The 23,141-nt window shown below is 41.8% G+C and overlaps 1 protein-coding gene across 14 annotated transcripts in view; it reads right to left on the bottom strand.

The window, feature by feature from the left end:
* The window catches only part of setd5 (SET domain containing 5), a 248,224-nt gene that overhangs the window by 174,386 nt on the left and 50,697 nt on the right, over window positions 1-23,141 (bottom strand). For 6 of the 14 annotated variants that reach the window (XM_072472824.1, XM_072472838.1, XM_072472839.1 and 3 more), the window contains 3 exons: window positions 7,127-7,183; window positions 6,109-6,207; window positions 2,229-2,407 (listed from right to left, as the gene is read on the bottom strand). In XM_072472824.1, the coding sequence (XP_072328925.1) occupies window positions 2,229-2,299 (71 nt within the window). In that variant the 5' untranslated portion in view covers window positions 2,300-2,407; window positions 6,109-6,207; window positions 7,127-7,183. The remainder of the gene's footprint in view (window positions 1-2,228; window positions 2,408-6,108; window positions 6,208-7,126; window positions 7,184-23,141) is intronic. The other 8 variants (XM_072472830.1, XM_072472831.1, XM_072472828.1 and 5 more) reach the window with 2 other exon arrangements.

Raw genomic sequence — 23,141 nt, 5'->3', positions numbered from 1 at the left:
TCTGATTGCACGGCGACAAATTTTGCTGGAGTGGCGATCGGCATCGCCACCGGGGGTAGCAGCATGGTTGGGTGACCTGTATGACTTCCTGCGGTTAGAGAAGATAAAGTATGAGTTATGGGGCTCAGCAGGGGAGTTGGGAGAAGAGAAAAGGTGGGGGATGTTTGTGACCATGTTCGAGGAGCTTGGGGGGGGGGGGGGGATTTCAAACACTGCTCTCCAGATGAAGGGGCATCAGATGGGACTCAGGAACACTTCCAATGTTTTGCATATAAAGGCAAAATAACAAGCCAGACAAAGCAACTCTTGGGCTGCTGAGTACAAACAAACTGATTGACAACTAGCAAATCAAGATTGTCAACTCTGTACCCCCAACGACAAAAACACTGAAGCCCATGATACTGACCACTGAACAATGTAGCCAAAAGACCCATTTTTACATATAAATCTTTCACAAAAACCGTTTGACATTGACAGGAGCACTTTGTACCAACTTAGTCCAGGTCCCTGATTAAAAGTAAATTTATCTAAATTTAGTACTAATTCCAGTTTATACTGATTTCCCTCAATTTAAACAGGATCCAGTACTGGTCCTCAGTTAGAATACCCACTCACTCCCTTTGTTGAAGCAGCAAGATAATATTTTTAAATACAACCAATATTAACTGCGGATAAAAATGAACATCACTTGAGGTACAGAGTTTGTCAGTGAATGCAGGGAGATGTGCCATTCACACCAATATTTTTTTTTAAAATTTAGAGTACCCAATTATTTTTTTCCAATTAAGGGGCTAAATTGCCCCTTGGGCAAGGCCAATCCACCTACCCTGCACATCTTTGGGTTGTGGGGGCGAAACTCACGCAAACACAGGGAGAGTGTGCAAACTCCACACGGACAGTGACCCAGAGCCAGGATCGAAGCTGGGACCTCGGCACTGTGAGGCAGCAGGGCTAACCCACTGCATCACCGTGCTGTCCAATTCACACCAATATTTGAGTGTTGCTTCTGTTTACTAGGCTGGATTTATTCAGGATCAAAGGGGGAAAACTAAACTCCACCGAGAGGAAACACACTACATATGGAATATCCACTCCTGCCTAAAACAGCCTTACCAAGTTGTTTTAGTACAGGGTGATCAACGGCCAAGTTTCCATTTTCTACCTAGAGGAAATTCAAAACGGTCAACAAGAAAATGGGAATTTTTAATTTGGTTTGGTTAGGTAGGAGAGTTCTTCCAAGACAAGCCATTGACCTTTTTATGCAATTCAAACCTTTTGCTGTTGGTCGTTACTGCTCCCATCACAGAGGACCTTTACAGTTTGCATTGGTTCCTATGCAATCTATAATTTTTGACGGAAAGGGATGTGTGTCCCAAAACTTTGTTCACACAAAAGTTGAGTACAAAAGATATGGGGACGGTTCAGGTGTACAGATGTATTTCATAGACCCAAGTACAGCATCTAGTTTTGAACAGCTATAATAATTTTTCTTCATTCATTCATTCATTGGATGTGGGCATCACTGGCTAGGCCAGCATTTATTGCCCATCCCTAATTTCCCGAGACAAAGTGGTGTGGAGCTGCATACTTGAACCGCTGCAGTCCATGTAGTTTAGGTACACTACATGGTGCTGTTAGGGAGAAAGTTCCAAGATTTTGACCCTGTGACAGTGAAGGAACGGCGGTATATTTCCAAGTCAGGATGGGGAGTATCTTGGAGGGGAATTTCCCACGTGTCTGCTGCCCTTTTCCTTCTAGATGGTAGTGGTTTTGGAGGCACCGTCGCAGGAGACTTGGTGAGTTCCTGCAGTGCATCTTGTAGATGGTACACACTGCTGCCACTGTGCAGTGGTGAAAAGCTGTTTGTGGATTGTGAGGAGAAGGTTGGTCAATGGGGGAAAGCAGAAGAAATTGAAAGATATCAAATAATTATAAATCAAATAATTTGTAATATACGACACAGCAACACAAGTATAGTGGTTACAGAAAACATTTGGTCTGCATGAAAAGGAATATTCCAGTTTAAAGTCCCACATTATGTTCTTCAGAGTTTTAAATATAGTGCTACTATAGGGCATACCCTACGATACACCTTTAAAGCGCATCCACTGGCAAAACAAAATATTATTCCCTCCCGACAACAAAAAATGAAGTTCCCCACCATCACCAGCCAACCCCCCCCCCCCTCCCCCGACACCAACGTCCCCTGATATCTTTATAGTACTCACTCTGAACCAGCAGCCATATCAGAGTATGAAGTATCTGGTGTAGTAACTCCCAGTGGAATTACTATGCTCATGACGTCCAACACCAAGTTGTGTTTATCACGGGGTCCGAAGCACAGTGCCTGACCACACCGAGGCCCAGCAGCCACAGTGTTGTGTGTAGATCATGGACATGAGGGAAACTGTAAAATAGAGGGAAATTGAAAAACAAAGTAAAATCAATATGAATTAAAGATTTTTCACAGATCAAATTCTCAGTCATGTTATTCAAGCATTGTGTAGTTAATGCTAACCAGCATTTTGGAGCAAAATAACAATGCTACATAGCTACAACATTAATTACAAACAGCATTAAAAAGTACATTGTAGCACTCCATATTTCAGCTCTCACACTTATTACATTCTTTGAGAAATACTGGTTTCTGAAAGTCTCATGTTTTAAAAGAGGCAACTGAAAATCTTGTAGCCGATTTACAAAGAGACCCTCTTGAAAATATAAATATAAATTTTGGAGCAAGAAGAGTTTGTCCAGTTCTCTTTTACAGACAGCAACACAGATAGTGCACAGCTAACAGTAGAACACACACACTCTAAGAAAACACCAAAACGGAGGTAGTAACACAACAGTGGTTACAATGGCTTGTCTATTAACAATGCTTAATGTATCAAATTGGGCTACGGTATACAGCAAATTTTATTATGTTTCATATACAGTTTTCTGTTGCTAAGAGACCCAGAACAATGTGTTATCTGAAATTTTAGAAACAAATCAAATGGTTGTGCAAGTTCTGACAATGTTAGGGGCACAAATATCAACTTATAGACTTTTAACTTGACGCAAGATTAGCAAATTAAGCGTTTCACCGATCATTTCTTCAAAACAATCCCACAATTTTCATTTAGGCTATTAAATGGCCAAACATGGTATTTTGTGATACATTAGAATGGTTTCCAGACTAAAGAAGTATTTAAAACTAGGAATATCTGGCAATTGAATGATGTTACTCCAATAACTGTACTAGGCAACTGTAGTGACCAGATAGTCAGAGTAAAAAACTGTTTAAGAAACATGAAGTTCTCCAATTTCTCTACTCAACACAAGTCACGTGTATGCACAAATATACACAATTGATTCAATTTTCATGTTCATGATCAAACAATTCAATTCAATTTTACATCATTGTTTTCCTTATTTAAATTAAGAAACTTCACCCCGCTAACCAGACAGAATGTGCAAATCCTTGTTATCGTGACAGAATTTTTCAAAAGATTTTTTCTTTGATGATCATACTTTAATGTCATGATGTCCTTCACACAATCTGAAATTTGCCTTTTACTAGTTTGAAGTTGCACTCCCCTATCCAAATCTCATACTTTAGTTTGTGGTAATTTCCAGATTTGCCTTTTCAATGCAACTTTTGTTATTACTGTCAGGTCATCCTCTCAGGCATCTCTTTCAAGGCTAAAGTGCCATCTCCCCCCCCCCCCCCCCCCCCCCCTCCCCATATCTCATTCTTTTATTTTAGGGATCAGGCTCATGCTCAAAATGTCTCTAATCTTCTTCAAAAAGTCTCTGTGACTTGAATGTTTGTCTCTGTGTGACCAGAACTCAATGCAATATTCAAGGCATGATCTTATCAGAGCACTTTATAGTTTTAACATAATGGTATGTTCACATTTATTACAAAGGAATCAGGGTACAAGAGTAAAGAAGGTTTCCTTGGTGAGATTACACCTGGAGTACTGGAGCGAATTTTGGTCTCTTACTTAAGGAAGCTTACACTAGCCTTTGAGAAGGTGCAACAAAGGTTAACTGACTGATTCCTCTGATGAGGGGATAGAGTTGACTAGGCCTCTATTCCCTAGTGTTGAGAAGAATGAAAGCTGATCACACTGAAATATATAAAATGCTGAAGAGGTTTGACAGGACAGATGTTGCTAAAGTGTTTTCCCTAGCTGGCGAACCTACAGCGAGGGGTCACAGTCTCAGAATAAGGGATCAGTCATGTAGAACTGAGATGAGGACCCATTTCTTCATTTAAAGGGTTGTGAATCTTTGAAATTGTCTGCTGAGAGATATGGACACTTAGGCATCGGGTATTTTCAAGACAGAGATCGATACATTTTTGGCAATGACTGGGAATCAAGGGATATGGGGATAGTGCAGCAAAGTGTAGCTGTGTAGAAGATCATATATTGTTTTATTGACTGGTCTACTCCTACTCCGATTTTTTTACATACTTCAGCATTCCAGTTTGGTATTTTGAATGTTGTTCTGCATACTGTTCCGTAGTGACTGATCACGGTGAGTATCCAGTTGATGAAGACCCTGTGAGTATCTTTTAACTTAATTCTCAACTATTTCATGGATTACACCTGCCTGTTTGTATCAGTGTTTTAAAAAATATCAGGGAGATCTTAAGTATCCTGGCCAACATTTTTTTGCCACAACCAAAACCATTAAAAATATTAATCAACGCATTATTCATCTAATTTTCTATATAGTGGAGTGTACCATGAGCAAATTAGCTGCTGCAACACTTGAAAGGTAAATAATTGATGTGAAATGTTTTGTGGAGTCCTGAATACGTGCCTCAAACATGAAATTATTTTTCTCTTATTTATTTTATCCTGTTTTCTCCCTACGTGTTGAACTTGTAATAAATTGTATTTTGTCATTCCCAAGCTGCCTCCTCAGAATCAAATACCTCCCTAATGTGGTATCCTTCGTTTTTAATATACGTTAATTTACACATTCGACTACTGAATGCCAATTGGTCAAATTTTCAGTGACCAACTCAGACCAGGAACAATTATTCCATTTATTCACATCACGCAACAGGTCACAATAACTTGCATTTATATACCTTTATTAAAGTGAAATGTCCCACGGTGCTTCATAGAAGCATTAAACACAAAGAAAATGACACCAAGTCACATGGGGAGATATTGGGAGAGATGGCCAACTGCATGGTCAAAGGATAGGTTTTAATGAGTTATCTTAAAGGAGGAGAGAGGGATAGTGAGGTTTCGAGAGGGAATTCCAAAGCTTAGGCCCTAGACAGCTGTTAACAATGGGGCAAAGGACTTCCCGGATTCATAATAGGCCAGAACTGAAGGAACAGACTTCTTGGAGGATTGCACAGCTAGAAACGGTCACAGAGGAGGGGTGGGGCCATGGAAAGATTTGAACAAAAGAGTGAGAAAGTTAAAACCGAGTCACTTACAGACCAGGAAGCAATGTAGGTCAGTGATTACATGAGTGATGAATGAATGAGTTAGGATATGGGCAGCAGAGTCTTTGATAAGCTCAAGATCATGGAAGATTGGTGGCCAGCCAGGACAACACTGGGATACGCTAGGCTGGATAACAAAAGCACGGATAAGAGCTTTAGGAACAGAATGACTGAGGCAGGAATACAGACGGAGTAGGTGGTCTTGATAATGAAATACATGTCGGAAGCTCAGGTCTGGATCAAATAGGCTGGTGTGGTTGCAAGAGTCTGATAATGGCCAGAGAGGAAGATGGAATTGGTGGCTAGTGAATGGAGTTTATGGCAGGCCTATAGGCTGATGATAATGGCTTTGATATTTAACTGGAAGAAATAACTGCTCATTTGATACTGAATGTCGGACAAGAGCAGATGTAGTGGTCTTGTCAAGAGAGGTGACAGTGAGTTTTTGGATGATGTTGGTGGGGGGAGGGTGGGAAAGAGAGATAGAGAGAGAGAGAGCAGGAACAAAGATAGATCCTGGAAGGTCTCCAGATATAACAGTGTGGGTAGGTTAAGTAAGTCATTGCAGGGTCGGTAACAGCATTGTAGTCATGCAGATTTTACTCTTTTAGTAGCTAGGCAAAGAAAAAATTATAATTTTCATTTACATATTGCCTCTCATGTCCTCTGAACATCCCAAAACGCTTCACAACCAATGAGTTATTTTGAAATGTAGTCACTGCTGTTTTGTAGGCAAAGTATACTGTCTGGAAAACATAATTGAAATGAGCTGGTGTTTATTAAGCATATTAGCAGATAACTGAAAAATAGAGCTTTCCACAGATCCAGGGCAAGAACCTGCAGAAACAATCTGTAAAAATTGAGACATGGGAAGTCAACCAAATAAGACAAGTTACATCTTTCTGCCACTAGAGGAAGCTACAACACCAGTTACTGGTAGTAAAAAATAACAACAATATTCAACTGACACTCGTAAAATGCTCAAAGATCTTGTGGCGAGGCTATCGGCCAACATGCTCCAAATATCTGAGGGCTCTGAGTCTATAACCTTAACTGAAGTTTATGACTTCAACTCCCCACAGGTTCTCAATCTTTCAGTCAGGTGATCAGGAAACAGTAATGGAAGAAGGTGGGGGAAGGATTTTTCACCTTAAATTCTTTCGCACTTCATCGAGCAATTAGTTATAAAGCTGTGCGAATAGTTACCTGCAATCCCTCTCACTTGGAGAATGAGGAAGTAAAGATTTTAAATCCCTGTAAATTGTTGGGGAAAGGGATGCATTAAGACAACTGGGGAAATAGCCCCTTCTAAATTACATGAAGCACCATTTTCAGTTCAAAAATACATTCTAAACGTTTAAAGAATTAATTTTATTAGAACAAACCACTAGCACATTAAATGGCATAAAATTACAACATTTAATTATCTACAGGGTCTGAAATAATTTATAGAACGCACAACAACAAGCCAAAATGCCAGTGATGGAGCTCAACAGTTTGCATCATGCCTAGTCCCATTCTGGAGCCATTCCTGGATCTTGGCCAGGTCCACCATTTTGCCTCAATTAAATAGTAGCTTAAACTTCAAGGTCCTATCCACATATCCCATCCACTTACTGCATCTCGATGTTGACATGCTGTTAGAAACCAACACAACCAACTCACCAGCACATCTGTCACTGTATATTGTCCTGGGGGAGGATGGAGACCAGCGAAACCAGCCTAGTTGAGAGAGACATTAGCCTAATCACTTGCAAATAGCAAAGTAAATAAAATCAATTTATGCTCTTTAGAAGTAATGGGGTGTAATTCAATCAAAACAATATATACGTTTCTCAATTGTATTTAAAAGTGGCACGACACTTGTACCACATGCACTTCTATAGAATGTTTTAGTTAATCAATGAAAGCAACTAATCAAAAATATTTTTGTTGCTTCATTTCACACATAAATTTTTTGGTTTCAGGTAAAGAGCACTACAAACTCGGCCATCTTTTTAATCAATAGGAAGTGAAATCTTCCAGACTGATGTGAGCAGACAAACCAAAGCAGCAGCTGTTTCATTTATTTTACAGTGCAAGCTGTCGTACTTGTCACATCTGAAGGAGTTCTATTTTCCATCTCTCTTCTGGCCTGTAAATCTGTGAGCAGACTGATCAGTTTCCCACCTACGTGGATGCACAGGTGCATTCATTATCTAGTTTCTGCTCAATTAACCAGAAAATTTAATTAGCCATAGCTTCTCTTCTGCAAATAAGTCAAGAAAAACGAGCCTTCACTTTGCTGTTGGGAACCAAAAACTTTAATAAGTTAGAACCACCTATATATACCATTAATAAAATAAAACTTATGCAGATGCTTTGTAGGAGTGTCATAAAATTAAATTTGACACTGAGCCAGATAACGAGATATCAGAGCAGGTGACCAAAAAGGTGATGAAAAAGGTCGGTTTTAAGGAGTATCTAAAAGGAAGAATGAAAGGGAGAGACGGATTTTGGATTTATGGCCTTGGCAGCTAAAGGCAGATGGATATGCTCAAGTGGCAAGAGTTAGAGAACAAGATCCCTTAAAGGGTTATTGGGCTGGAAGAAATCTCACAGACAGGGGAGGAGTGAAGCCATGGTGAGATTTGAAAACACGGGTGAACATTTTAAAATCAAGGCATGGCTTCACTCGGAGCCAATGCAATTCAGCAGGCGCAAGTGTGATTGTCAGGCATTTAGTCTTGGATGAGCAGGAATTTCCTCCACTACATATGATGCTCTCCACAAACTCTGTTCCCTAGCCATTGACTTGATCTTGATCCACGGCAACTGTGTGAGGCGGAACCAAACTACACAACCTGGATGCCATATTTGACACTAAGATGAGCTTCCACCCACATACCCATACCACCACTAAGACCCATTTATTTCCAGCTCCGTAGCATCCCCCAACTCTGCCTCACCTCAGTTCATTTGCTGTTAAAATCCTCATACATGAATATAGCACCAAACTTTAGTCAGAAACAGTGCAACCATTATTCTATTTGTGAAAACCCACACAGAAATTTAGGAAAACATTGATGGACAAATCCTTACAACTGTCAGATACATTTTCAGCACTAACTCTGAACTGCAGACTTATAAATGATTCAGCCAAGTCTTTTTTTCCCATCTGTCTAATAGCAAATTGGAGTGGTACCCCCTCCATGTTTCATACAGAACTTAACAAAGCCTAATCCACAGGATACCATTTGATGAAGTGAGTTTAACAATAACATTTACAAACATATATTTTATTTAATAATTCATCTGATCAAACAGCAGTGGGGACTAATTGGATAGTTCTTTCAAAGAGCTGGCAGAGATACAATGGGCCAAATGGCCTCCTTCTGTGCCATATGAATCTGGATCAATAGAATCTTGACCAAATAGAAAAACGCAGCTGAAGTTTCCATCCAAATTTGGCAATGTACACTGTACTTTAATACATGCTTTTATCTTTCCAGGTCTGGTGATGCACTGAATATTTCCATGTAACACAACCCAGGTTCATATCCATAATGTCCTATACAGGTACAGCTAATTCTGATGTCAGGAAGGTTATTAAATGAACTGAACTGGAGCTGCACGGTGGCACAGTGGTTAGCACTGCTGCTTCAGAGTGCCGAGAACCCGGGTTCGATCCCGGCCCCAGGTCACTGCCCGTGTGGAGTTTGCACATTCTCCGTGTGTCTGTGTGGGTCTCACCCCCACAACCCAAAGATGTGCAGGGTAGGTGGATTGACCACACTAAATTGCCCCTGAATTGGGGGGGAAAAAATTGGGCACTTTAAATTTATTTTTATAAAAAGTGAACCGAACTGCATCACTCTCACACACTGTGTACAACAATTAGAGCAACACTAGAGACAATAGATCAGGACCTTCTAAGTCAGGAATTTAGTGTCCAATTTTTGTTACTTTTTAAAAAAAAGAATCAATACATTTGAACAGCTACAATCAGCAGACAGTCTCAGAAATCTATCTTAGAACTTAAAAAATATATTTTGAAAAGAGCGTCGTCATAGTAGCAATTTTTCAATACTAGGCAACCCTAATGATAGATATTACAATCACTGACAAATCTTTTATTGGCTGCTTCATTAAAAACATGCACAGAAAGCCAGCATCTCAAGAATATTCTATCACAGCCATGAGATTGTAAATTGGCCAGAAAACTACAAGGTCCATTTACGATCCATGTGCTGGAATTGTTCTTTTGTGAACAAAAAAAGCCAATTCTCAAGGCCACATTTGAAGATGGAGGACTTGATAGTCTAACCTCAAGTGCATTACAACTATAAATTGAAACCACATATGGGCTAGGATTCTATAAGTATCAAGTTAAATGTTTTCCTCACTCCCAGATCTACAGTGCAGAAGGAGGCACTATTCAGCATCTGCATCAGCCCTCCGAAAGAGCACTCCACCTAGGCCCACTCCCCCGGCCCTACCCCCGTAACCCCACCTAACTTTTGGACACTAAGGGGTAATTTAGCATGGGCACTCCACCTAACCTGCACATCTTTGGACTGAGGGAGGCAACCAGAACACCCGGAGAAAACCCACCCAGACACGGGGAGAAAGTGCAAACTCCACATAGACAGTCACCCAAGGCCGGAATCGAACCCCAGCCCCTGTTGTGGTGAGGCAGCAGTGCTAACCACTGTGACACAAAAGCATTATCTATTGGGACAAACTATCATTTTGGAGGCAAGGACAATCGGTTTCTTGCATGTGCTGTTCAAAGATGCTGAACACTTTATAGAATGAGCAAGAAATTGAAAACTCTTTCACTTATTTAGCAATAGCTGGATGAAATGTGTTGCGAAGAGAGACACCGAAGGCCATGTGGTCCTTAACAGAAGGCAAATAAAAAAGATTCTGAGGGAGTCATTTGAGCTGCTCTTGCTCAGCAACAGGCTGAAAGATCTCCTTCTGTGCCGTGACCATTGTATGATTCCATCTCCAAAACACAGGATGAAATTCAGTTCCTACATATATTAATCTTAACTTTAAATACTTATTCCCTTTGGCTGAATGACTGCAAATATATATTTTGTTGAATCAGACAATAGAAATAGTTAGACCACATCTGGAGTACTTTGGTCTCCTCACTTAAGGATATAACTTCATCAGAAGCAGTTCAGAGAAGATTTACATGACTGGTTCCTTATTAGGAAAGACTGAGCAGGTTGGGCCTGCACCCATTAGAGATTACAAGAATGAGAGGTGATCTTATTGAAACATATAACAGTCTTGAGGGGACCTATTAGGGTAGATGCTGAGAGGATGCTTCCCTTTAAGGAGAGACTAGAACTAGAGAACACAGTTTAAAAATTAGGAGTCTCCCATTTGAGACTGAGATAAGGAGACTTTTCTTTTCTCTCAGAAGGTCGTTAGTCAGTGAAATTCTCTTCCCCAGCGAGGCGTGGAGTACAGGTCACTGAATATATTCAAGGCTGAGTTAAATCGATTTTTGGTTAACAAGGGAGCAAAGGGTTATGCGGGGCAGACAGGAATGTGAAGTTGAGATCATTGAACTTGATCTTATTGAATGGTGGAATAGGCAGAATGGCCAACCCCTGCTCCATGTTCTTGTAAAGCTAACATTTTTAGTCCTAAAAGAACAAATGTAACAAATTGCTAAAATATCAAGCAAAATGATCTGTATTGAGAATCAGGTGGCACAAACATGGTGCAGAGATAGTAAACCATAACAGGAAACGTAACCAGGTGGGGCACTACTGAACTGGTGCACTGAACAGTTCATCAAAGGCAGTCGGAAATACAGCAAGAGTAAAATAAGCCTCCTGAAAAATGCTTCACTATCACTACTTCAGCTACGGAAGTGATTGATAATCTTCAAGTGGAATGAATAAGCAGAGGAACCTCCGCTAGCTGATCAAACTGTGATAGAAAGAGGGCCTAAAGGCACCGATCTGGTTATTCAAATTCTGAAACCGGTTTGATAAATTTGTAAATTATATCACCTACCGCTTTCTTACCAAGTTAACAATTTTCTGACTATGTGCGCACGCTTCTAAATGCCGTCTCAAACATGCACACTGGACTGGCACTACTCTATAGAGAGGTTGATCTTTATGGCTCTCACTTACAGAGCCCCTTTTAATCTCAAATCTAATCTACAAACCTTATGCTCATCACGTACGATTGTGACAAAACAGCTGCTGCTTCTGGTCCGGATCCTGCTGCAGTACATTGATTTTAAAATCCACAAGCCTTGACATTCAATATCAAAATATTGCTCGACATCACCGTTGTAGGGATAACATTTTCAAGCAAATTCCCTATTCAATGGCATAATTTGGAATTATGCAGGCATAAATCTACGGGTAAAACAGGCACAGATCAACAGCAAGGTATTTCCAGGTCCACTGTTACAAGCAGTGATAGAGGCCTAAGGAGCACCTTAGCAGAGAGTTCTTTCAGGCCTTTCTGCCGCAGACAGACACAGATAAATTGACAGTAGAAACTTGGTAGAATTTCCTTCCAGATACACTTTACAAAGACTGTGGCAGAGCAATGGGGATATGGGGCAATGTCAGAATGTTAAAACAGAATGGCGACAGTTGGGAAAAGCATCTATTCCAGATGTTTAATAGATGAATAAGAGAAAGAGTGCCGATTATGTAATGTACTAAGCAACATTTGGAATGAAAATGCAACAAAATACAGATTGAATGGAACTGAGGTAAAGAATGACAGTATCCAAGCAACAATTTCAGTATATGCGCCAAAAATAGAGAATGGCAATATGGTCTCAAAATCCTCTGGGAACTCTTCTATTCCTCTTCTATAGACGTCAACCTGGCATTGATAATTATAAATAACCACAAAAAAAGGGCCACCTGTTCCTCCAGCAGAACAGGACCACTTGGTTAATTCTCTCCTTCACCCACACCCACACAACCACCCTATCAACAACTTGCATTTATAGAGCACCTTTAACATAGTTAAACATCTCAAGGTGCTTCACAGGAGCGTTATAAAATAAAATTTGACACCGAGCCACATTGACATTATCAGGACAGGTAACCAAAGGTTTGGTCAAAGATAAAAGTGACTTTCTGCGGATGCTGGAATCAAACAAAAACAGAAAATACTGGACATTCTCAGCAGATCTGACAGCATCTGGGGAGAAAGAAGGGAGATAACATTTAGAGCCTGGATGAGTCTTTGTCAAAGAGTTAAGTTTTAAGGAGAGTCTTAAATAAGAAGAGAAACAAGTAGAGAGGTGGAAAGGAACAGGGAGGGAATTCAGAGCTTAAGATTTAAGCATTTGAAGGCACAGCCACCATTACTGGAGCAAAGATAACCAGGGGTTCTTTAGCCCATTGAGTCTGCTCCACCTTTCAATGACATCAAAACTGATCGGATATAAGGCTCAACTCCACTTGCCCGCCTTAACCCCATAACCCTTGATTCCCTTACTGATTAAAAATGTGTCTATCTCGGGCAGCACGGTGGAGCAGTGGTTAGCACTGCTGCCTCACAGCACGAGGACCCAGGTTCGACCTCGGGTCACTGTCTGTGTTGAGTTTGCACATTCTCCCCGTGTCTGCGTGGGTCTCACCCCCACAGCCCACAAAGATGTGTAGAATAGGTGGATTGGCCACGCTAAATTGCCCCTTAATGGAAAAAAAGAATTGGGTACTCTAAATTTATTTTCAAAAAATCTGTCTCTCTCAGCTTTCAACACACTTGACGACCCAACCTCTACAGTTCTCTGATAAGAACAAAGAAAAGTACAGCACAGGAACAGGCCCTTCGGCCCTCCAAGCCCGTGCCGACCATGCTGCCCGACTAAACTACAATCTTCAACACTTCCTGGGTCCGTATCCCTCTATTCCCATCCTATTCATGTATTTGTCAAGATGCCCCTTAAATGTCACTATCGGCCCTGCTTCCACCACCTCCTCCGGCAGCGAGTTCCAGGCACCCACTACCCTCTGTGTAAAAAAACTTGCCTCGGACATCTACTCCGAACTTGCCCCTCGCACCTTAAACCTATGCCCCCTAGTAACTGACCCCTCTACCCTGGGGAAAAGCCTCTGACTATCCACTCTGTCTATGCCCCTCATAATTTTGTAGACCTCTATCAGGTCGCCCCTCAACCTCCGTTGTTCCAGTGAGAACAAACCAAGTTTATTCAACCGCTCCTCATAGCTAATACCCTCCATACCAGGCAACATCCTGGTAAATCTCTTCTGCACCCTCTCTAAAGCCTCCACATCCTTCTGGTCGTATGGCGACCAGAATTGAACACTATACTCCCAAGTGTGGCCTAACTAAGGTTCTATACAGCTGCAACATGACTTGCCAATTCTTATACTCAATGCCCCGGCCAATGAAGGCAAGCATGCCGTATGGCTTCTTGACTACCTTCTCCACCCGTGTTGCCACTTTCAGTGACCTGTGGACCTGTTTACCTAGATCTCTCTGACTTTCAATACTCTTGACGGTTCTACCATTCACTGTATATTCCCTACCTGCATTAGATCTTCCAAAATGCATTAACTCACATTTGTCCGGATTAAATGCCATCTGCCATCTCTCCACCCAAGTCTCCAAACGATCTAAATCCTGCTGTATCCTCTGACAGTCCTCATCGCTAGCCGCAATTCCACCAACCTTTGTGTCGTCTGCAAACTTACTAATCAGACCGGTTACATTTTCCTCAAAATCATTTATATATACTATGAACAGCAAAGGTCCCAGCACTGATCCCTGCGGAACACCACTAGTCACAGCCCTCCAATTAGAAAAGCACCCTTCCATTGCTACTCTCTGCCTTCTATGACCTAGCCAGTTCTGTATCCACCTTGCCAGCTCACTCCTGATCCCGTGTGACTTCATCTTTTGTACCAGTCTACCATGAGGGACCTTGTCAAAGGCCTTACTGAAGTCCATATAGACAACATCCACTGCCCTACCTGCATCAATCATCTTTGTGACCTCTTCGAAAAACTACCTCCCCTTCACAAAACCATGCTGCCTCTCATGAATACATCCATTTGCTTCCAAATGGGAGTAGATCCTGTCTCAAATAATTCTCTCCAGTAATTTCCCTACCACTGACGTAAGGCTCACCGGCCTGTAGGTCCCTGGATTATCCTTGCTACCCTTCTTAAACAAAGAAACAACATTGGCTATTCTCCAGTCCTCCGGGACATCACCTGAAGACAGTGAGGCGATTCTCCAGTCCTCCGGGACATCACCTGAAGACAGTGAGGATCCAAAGATTTCTGTCAAGGCCTCAGCAACTTCCTCTCTAGCCTCCTTCAGTATTCTGGGGTATATCCCATCAGGCCCTGGGGACTTATCTACCTTAATATTTTTCAAGACGCCCAACACCTCGTCTTTTTGGATCTCAATGTGACCCAGGCTATCTGCACACCCGTCTCCAGACTCAACATCTACCAATTCCTTCTCTTTGGTGAATACTGATACAAAGTATTAATTTAGTACCTCGCCCATTTCCTCTGGCTCCACACATAGATTCCCTTGCCTATCCGTCAGTGGGCCAACCCTTTCATTGGCTACCCTCTTGCTTTTTATGTACGTGTGAAAAGCCTTGGGATTTTCCTTAACACTATTTGCCAATGACTTTTCATGATCTCTTCTAGCCCTCCTGAGTCCTTGCTTAAGTTCCTTCCTACTTTCCATATATTCCACATAGGCTTCGGCTGTTCCCAGCTTCTAGCCCTGACAAATGCCTCCTTTTTCTTTTTGATGAGGCCTACAATATATCTCTCATTATCCAAGGTTCCCGAAATTTGCCGTATTTATCCTTCTTCCTCACAGGAACATGCCGGTCCTGAATTCCTTTCAACTGACATTTAAAAGCCTCCCACATGTCAGATGTTGATTTACCCTCAAACATCCGCCCCGAATCTAGGTTCTTCAGTTCCCACCTAATATTGTTATAATTAGCCTTCCCCCAATTTAGCACATTCACCCTAGGACCACTCTTATCCTTGTCCACCAGCACTTTAAAACTTACTGAATTGTGGTCACTGTTCCCGAAATGCTCCCCTACTGAAACCTCTACCACCTGGCCGGGCTCATTCCCCAATACCAGGTCCAGTACAGCCCCTTCCCTTGGACTGTCTACATATTGTTTTAAGAAGCCCTCCTGGATGCTCCTTACAAACTTTGCCCCATCTAAGTCCCTGGAACTAAGTGAATCCCAGTCAATATTGGGGAAGTTGAAGTCTCCCATCACCACAACCCTGTTGTTTTTACTCTTTTCCAAAATCTGTCTACCTATCTGCTCCTCTATCTCCCGCTGGCTGTTTGGAGGCCTGTAGTAAACCACCAACATTGTGACTGCACCCTTCTTATTCCTGATCTCTACCCACATAGCCTCACTGCCCTCTGAGGTGTCCTCCCATAGTACAGCTGTGATATTCTCTCTAACCAGTAGCGCAACTCCGCCACCCCTTTTACATCCCCCTCTATCCCGCCTGAAACATCTAAATCCTGAAACGTTTAGCTGCCAATCCTGTCCTTCCCTCAACCAGGTCTCTGTAATGGCAACATCATAGTTCCAAGTATTAATCCAAGCTCTAAGTTCATCTGCCTTACCCGTAATACTTCTTGCATTAAAACATATGCACTTCAGGCCACCAGACCCGCTGTGTTCAGCAACTTCTCCCTGTAAAGGTTTCCACAGATTCACTACCCTCAGAGAAGAAATTCCTCCTAATCTCTGTCTTAAATAGGCGACCCCTTACACTGAGATTATGCCATCTCCCAAAAGAAGAAACCTCCTCTCAGTCCCCTGTTAAGCCCCCTGAGAATCCTTTGTCTCAATAAGGTCACCTCTCATTTTTCTAAACTTCAATGAGCAGAGACGCAACCTACTTAACCTCTCCTGATACAAGAAAATCCTCCATACCTGGGATCAACTGAGTGAACCTTCTCTGGACTGCCTCCAATGCCAGTATATCATTCCTCAGAACAGGGCACCAATACTGTTCACAGTAGTCCAGGTATTCCAGGTGTGCAGGACTCCTCATTTTTATACACCTTTTCTTTTGAAATTAAAGATAACATTCGACTTGCCTTCTCAATTACCTGCTGAACGTGCATGCTAGCTTTTTGTGATTTATGCACGAGGACCTCCAAATCCCTCGGTGCCGTGGTTTTCTGCAGTCTTTCTCCATTTAAATAATATTTATATAGATGGCAGAATTGGAGGAGCGCAAAGATCTAGAAAGTTTGAAGGGCTATGGGATGTTACAGAAATAGGAAGGGACAAGACCGTAGAGAGATTTGAAAACAAGGATGCAAAATTTAAACATTGAGGTGTAGATAAACAGGATTTGTTGTGAGTTAGGATACTAGCAGCAGAACTTTGGATGAGCTCAAATTTATGATTGGAGTCCAGCCAGAGAGCATTGGAATAGTCAAGTCCAGAGGTAACAAAGGCAAAGATATGGGTTCAACAGAGGAGCTGAGTGAGTGGGGACTAAGGAGCTCAGCTCAGGGTCAAATAGAACATCAAGATTGTGAACTGTCTTGGATCAGAACCATAAAAAGTTGGAGAAATTACTTTGTCAAATCAATAAAGCACCATCCCTGGTGATTATTTACTGTATTTGTTTTTAACAAACAATTTTTAATGAGGTGTTTTTGGCATAACAAACAACCACAGTACAAAAACAATCGAGTACAAAGAACAGTAATCAAAAAGCAACTGCCGACATCCGTCCCTCCAAGGCCCGCCTATTTAATCCCCTACTCTATACTACCCTAACCCCTACCCCTGCTGACGATTAATTCTCCGCAAAGAAGTCAATGAATGGTTGCCACCTCCGGGCGAACGCTGACACCGACCCTCTCAAGACAAACTTGATCTTTTCCAGGCCGTGAAAGCTCGCCATGTTGGTTAACCAGGCCTCTGACTTCAGAGGCCTAGACTCCCTCCAAGCCAGTAATATCCGTCGCCGGGCTACCAAGGAAGAAAAGGCCAGAACTTCTGCCTCTCTCTCCTCCTGAACACCCGGGTCTTCCGACACCCCAAAGATTATTTACTGTATTAACAGGTGAACAAAAGATAATTTTAACTGGGACAATGCTCAAAACGTTACTCGCAAATTTTACTGTCCCGATATGGTGAGACAGATTGCCTTCCAAATAGCCTAGTCATAAAGTGAGAGGTAAAGAGTGAAGCTCATTCAAAATGAAAACACTGATGTGTGACGTTCTACCAGTAGAGTTAAAACCCTGCTCTCAAAATGCACATGAAATCATTACATCTCATAAATGTTACAAGAAGCCTCAACTTCTTTAAGGTAGTCCTTTTGCAACTTGATGGAACTTCAAACATCACCGCTTTCAGCTCAAAAGTAATGAAGCCCAAAATTTGTTTTGTTAGAAACCAGCAAAGAAATTTCCAGTGGATTAAAGAACAAAGAACATTGCAACACATGAACAGGCCCCATCAGCCCACCAAGCCTGTCCCGATCCAAATTCCTTATTTAGACCTACTACTTGTTGCCCAAATGATCTGTAACCCTCCATTCCCTGTTCGTTCATGTGTCGATCAAGGTACATCTTAAATGTTGCTATCGTGCCTGCCTCCATTACCTCTACTGGCAACGCAAAACGTTCCCCGCACAGCTCTCCTAAACTTTCCTCTCTCTCACCTTGAACCTGTGCCCCCTTGTAACTGAGTCTCCCACCCTGGGAAAAAGCTTCTGACTATACCCCCATTCTATACCTGTTGTAATTTTGTAGACCTCAATCAGATCTCCCCTCAGCCTCCATCTTTCCAAATAATCCAAGTTTATTCAACCACTTCTCATAGCTAACACCCTCCAGACCACGCAACATCCTGGTAAGCCTTCTTTGCACTCTCCAAAGCATCCATGTCCTTCTGGTAGTGTGACGACCAGAACAGCATGCAATATTCCAAATGTGGCCTAACTAATGCTCTGGTTATTTGTACATGCAGACTATAACTGGGCCATGCAACTACAAAGCCTCAGGTTCGACTGCAACTCTATGCAGAGTTCGACAACTTCAATGGGTATGTCACTGCAGTCCTCTTTACACCTTTGAACAATATGATATGGTACATTTATAATGTCAAAGAGTACGTGAACAATAGCATTTATGTAATGTTATTAATATACAAGTTAACCCAAACACTTTACAAAGATCAAGGTAAATAGAATAAGCTAAGCAATGAAGTGAAAAATTCAGAAGGGATTCAAGGAAAGCTTGTTGAAGGAAATGTTTTTGAGAAGGTTTTTAAAGGAGGGAAAAGCAGGGACCGAGGTTTATGGAGGAAATTCCATGAAGTCAGGCAGGCCAACAGTTTTGCCACTACAAGTGAGCAGATGGGGGAAATGCAGAAACTTGATTAGTAAGTTTGCGGACACCACAAAGGTTGGTGGAATTGCAGATAGCAGTGAGGACAGTCAGAGGTTACAGCAGGATATAGATCAGTTGGAGACGTGGGTGGAGAGATGGTAGATGAAGTTTAATCCGGACAAATGTGAGGTCATGCATTTTGGAAGATCTAATACAGATGGGAAATATACAGTAAATGGCAGAACCGTTCAGAGCATTGATAGGCAGAGGGGTCTGGGTGTACAGGTCACTGAAAGTGGCAACGGAGATGGAGAAGATAGCAAAAGGCATACGGCATGCTTGCATTCGTCGGCCGGGGCACTGAGTTTAAAAATTGGCACGACATGTTGCAGCTTTATTTAATGAACCTTAGTTAGGCCGCACTTGGAAAATAGTGTTCAATTCTGGTTGCCACACGACCAGAAAGATATAGAGGCTTTGGAGAGGGTACAGAAAAGATTTATCAGGATGTTGCCTGGTGTGGGGGGCATTAGCTATGAGGAGAGGTTGGAGAAACTTGGTTTGTTCTCACTGGAATGACGGAGGTTGAGGGGAGACCTGATAGAAGGCTACAAGATTATGAGGGCACGGACAGAGTGGATAGTCAGAAGCTTTTTCCCAGGGTGGAAGAGTCAATTACTAGGGGACATAGGTTAAGATGCAAGGGGCAAAGTTTAAAGGAGATGTACAAGGCATGTATATTACACAGAGGGTAGTGGGAGCCTGGAAGTTGCTGCCCGGGGTTTTTTTTTTGGGGGGGGGGGGTTAGTGGAAGCAGGTACGAAAGTGACTTTTAAGAGGTGTCTTGCCAAATATATGAATAGGATGGGATTAGAGGGATATGGTCCCCAGAAGAGTAGGAGGTTTTAGTTAAGACAGGCAGCACGTTCGGTGCAGGCTGGGAGGGCCAAAGGGCTTGTTCCTGTGCTGTAATTTTCTTCATTCTTTGGTCCCAGTCTACAGGACGGGAGGAATATTTTTACCGCAGAGGATGCAAGAAGATTGCATAGGACAAGGCCACAATAGATCTGAAGATCATAATTTTGAATTTGATGTGTTCTACGAGAGGAAGCCAAGAGCCAACAGAACTTTACAAGAATTTGGTACAAAGTGAATGGAACATAAAAGGTCATAAAGGAGGACTTTAATGAAATTAAGTGCAGAAATGATCAAAGCATGGTTGTTTTATGGCATGGGTGGCTGAGGTATTTGAAGAAGTATGTTGTGGGGGGTCTTGGTGATAATTAGGATAATGGGTTTAACTTCACCCATGGGTTGGAAACATTTTTATGGTCTGGTTCATATTGAGTAAGCAGTGGGAAGGAAGATGCAATCTGGAACAGAATCAATCATTTGAGCCAGCAGAACATGGTAAAGGTCAACGAAAATTACTGCGGATGCTGGAATATGAAACAAAACAGAAAATAGTGGACAATCTCAGCAAATCTGGCAGGATCTGTGGAGAGAGAAGGGAGCTAACGTTTTGAGTCTGGATGACTCTGCAGGTTGATTCACCATTTGTCTGTTCATATTCACTATTCAGGTACTTTTTGACTATTGTGTACAACATTTTCTGTCGGCATGTTATTTTGTGCAGTGGTTTTACTCAAAGAAGTAATGAGTTCTGAATACCCAATGTCCAAAAACTCCACGGATGCTATTAATGATATGATGCTCCTTTAACCCTTTTTATTTAGTAATTCATTCATGGGATGTGAGCATCGCTGGGCAGGCCAGCATTTATTGTCCATCTCTAATGGCCTTTGAGAATGTGGTGGTAAGCTGCTACCTTGAACTGCTGCAGTCCATGGTGCAGGTATATCCAGAGTGCTGCTAATGCTCCTGTATATTCAGAATGAGCATGCTTAATCCTCGCAATGTCAACTTGCAATGGGTACATTTTATTTTGGGAAAATTGATTCTGTTAATGCCAGTTCTAACAAGTAAAAGCACAGGGTATCCTGGCAACCAAATTCAGGTCCAAGCAAATCAAACAAGACTTCATATTTTTCAAAACAGTCAATCAGTGACCATACAACCCAAATGTAATTTGAAATGCAAAAATGGAGCATGGTTTTTGTTTCCTGTTTACATAGCTAACAAATCAATTTATTGAGCCATTTCAAAAATATCTGATCATTAAGCTGAAGAAACCATTGGACCGCTTGGGCGGCACAGTGGCGGAGTGGTTAGAACTGTTGTTTCACAGCGCCAGGGACCCGGGTTCGGTCACTGTCTATGCTGAGTGTGCACGTTCTCCCTGTGTGTCTGCGAGGGTTTCCTCCGGGTGCTCCGGTTTCCTCCCACAAGTCCCAAAAGAAGTGCTTGTTAGGTGAATTGCACATTCAGAATTCTCCCTCAGTGTGGCAACTCGGGGATTTTCCCAGTAACTTCATTGCAGTATTAACGTAAGCTTACTTGTGACACTAATAATGATTATTATTGAGCAAAACCCCATGTTTCTGTAATTCTCTGATGCAGAGGTTGGAGGAAGAGGAATGGGATGGATAGGACAACGGTAAAGGCTTCTATTCATTCAGCACCTTCTAATAATTGTCTATCAATTGTGTCTAATTATATACAGGTGGGAAGCATTAATTACGGGGTGATGGAGGTGTAGTGGTAATGTCACTGGATTGTTTTGTTTAAGGCAGTTTCCCTTCAGGGGACTGCCCCTTTAATTTGCCCCTCAAGTTTGTTTGATTTATTTTAGTTAATCCCGAGGCCCTCGTTAATGCTCTGGGAACATGGGTCCAAATCTCACTCTGGGAGTTGGTGGAATTTAAATTCACTAATTTTTTTTAAACTGGAATATAAAACTAGTCTCATTAATGGTGACCATGAGAGCTATCATTGACTGTTATAAAAGCCCATCTTGTTCACGAATGCCCTTTAGGGAAATAAATCTACTAACCATACCTGATCTGGCCTGCATGTGGTATGTGACTCCAGCAATGTGGATGACTCTTCTTAACTGCCCTCTAAAATGGCCTAGCAAGCCACTCAGCTCATGGGCGATTAGGAATGAAAAAGTGCTGGCCTTGTCAGCGATACACACAGCCCAAGGAGGAATGAAGAATTGGGGTTTTACTTGACCATACACAGTAAAGAGAAACTTACTGAAAATATGTGTGATTGAGTTGGGAGATATATGCTTGTAATATTTCACTCTAAATATGACAAAGTAAAGACAGACTCCAGTATGTAAGCCTACTTGTGACAATAAAGATTATTATCCTTCACCAAGTGACTTCTGGACATTAATACCTCCATGACCTCAATATATCCAAAATGCTTGAAAGTCTTAAAATGTGCTCACACTTATAAAGCTGGGTAACACAATAATCAGTTTGCATATAGTATGGTCCACAAACAAAACGGTGATAATGGCCAGCTGTTCTGTTTGTAATGTTGTCTGAGGGATAAATACTGCCTAGGATAGAATACTCCCTGCATTTCTTCAAATTGTACCACATTATTGTTACATCCTATGGTATACAGATTAACAGCTCACCTAAACAACAAATACCCGTCAGCCTGACTACATTGGTAATACTTGGTAGGATATCTAAGGAGGTGAGGGAGAGTATCAAATTGAAGGAAAAAACATAAAGTGGCAAAAATTAGTGGGAGACTAGAGGACTGGGAATTCTTTAGGGGACAACAGAAAGCTACTAAAAAAGCTATAAAGAAGAGAAGGTAGACTATGAAAGTAAACTGGCTCAGAACATAAAAGCAGATAGTAAAAGCTTCTACAAATATATAAGACAAAAAAGAGTGGCTAAGGTAAATATTGGTCCTTTGGAAGTTAAGAAGGGAGATTTAATAATAGGAGACGGGGAAATGGCTGAGGAGCTGAACAGGTTTTTTGGGTCAGTCTTCACAGTGGAAGACACAAATAACATGCCAGTGACTGATGGAAATAAAGATATGATAGGTGAGGACCTTGAGATGATTGTAATCACTAAGGAGGCAGTATTGGGCAAGCTAATGGGGCTAAGGGTAGACAAGTCTCCTGGCCCTGATGGGATGCATCCCAGAGTATTAAAAGAGATGGCTAGGGTAATTGTAAATGCACTAGTGATAATTTATCAAAATTCACTAGACTCTGGGGTGGTCCCAGAGGATTGGAAAGTAGCAAACGTGACACCACTGTTTAAAAAAAGAGGTCGGCAGAAAGCGGGTAATTATAGTAAGCTTAACTTCGGTTGTAGGGAAAATGCTGGAATCTATCATTAAGGAGGAAATAGCAGGGCACCTGGAGGGAAAT

The sequence above is a fragment of the Scyliorhinus torazame genome, chromosome 13 (assembly GCF_047496885.1).
Source record: "Scyliorhinus torazame isolate Kashiwa2021f chromosome 13, sScyTor2.1, whole genome shotgun sequence".
NCBI lineage: Eukaryota > Metazoa > Chordata > Chondrichthyes > Carcharhiniformes > Scyliorhinidae > Scyliorhinus > Scyliorhinus torazame.
The sequence above is the reverse complement of the archived record's forward strand: the minus strand, read 5'-3'. Positions and strand labels throughout refer to the sequence as shown.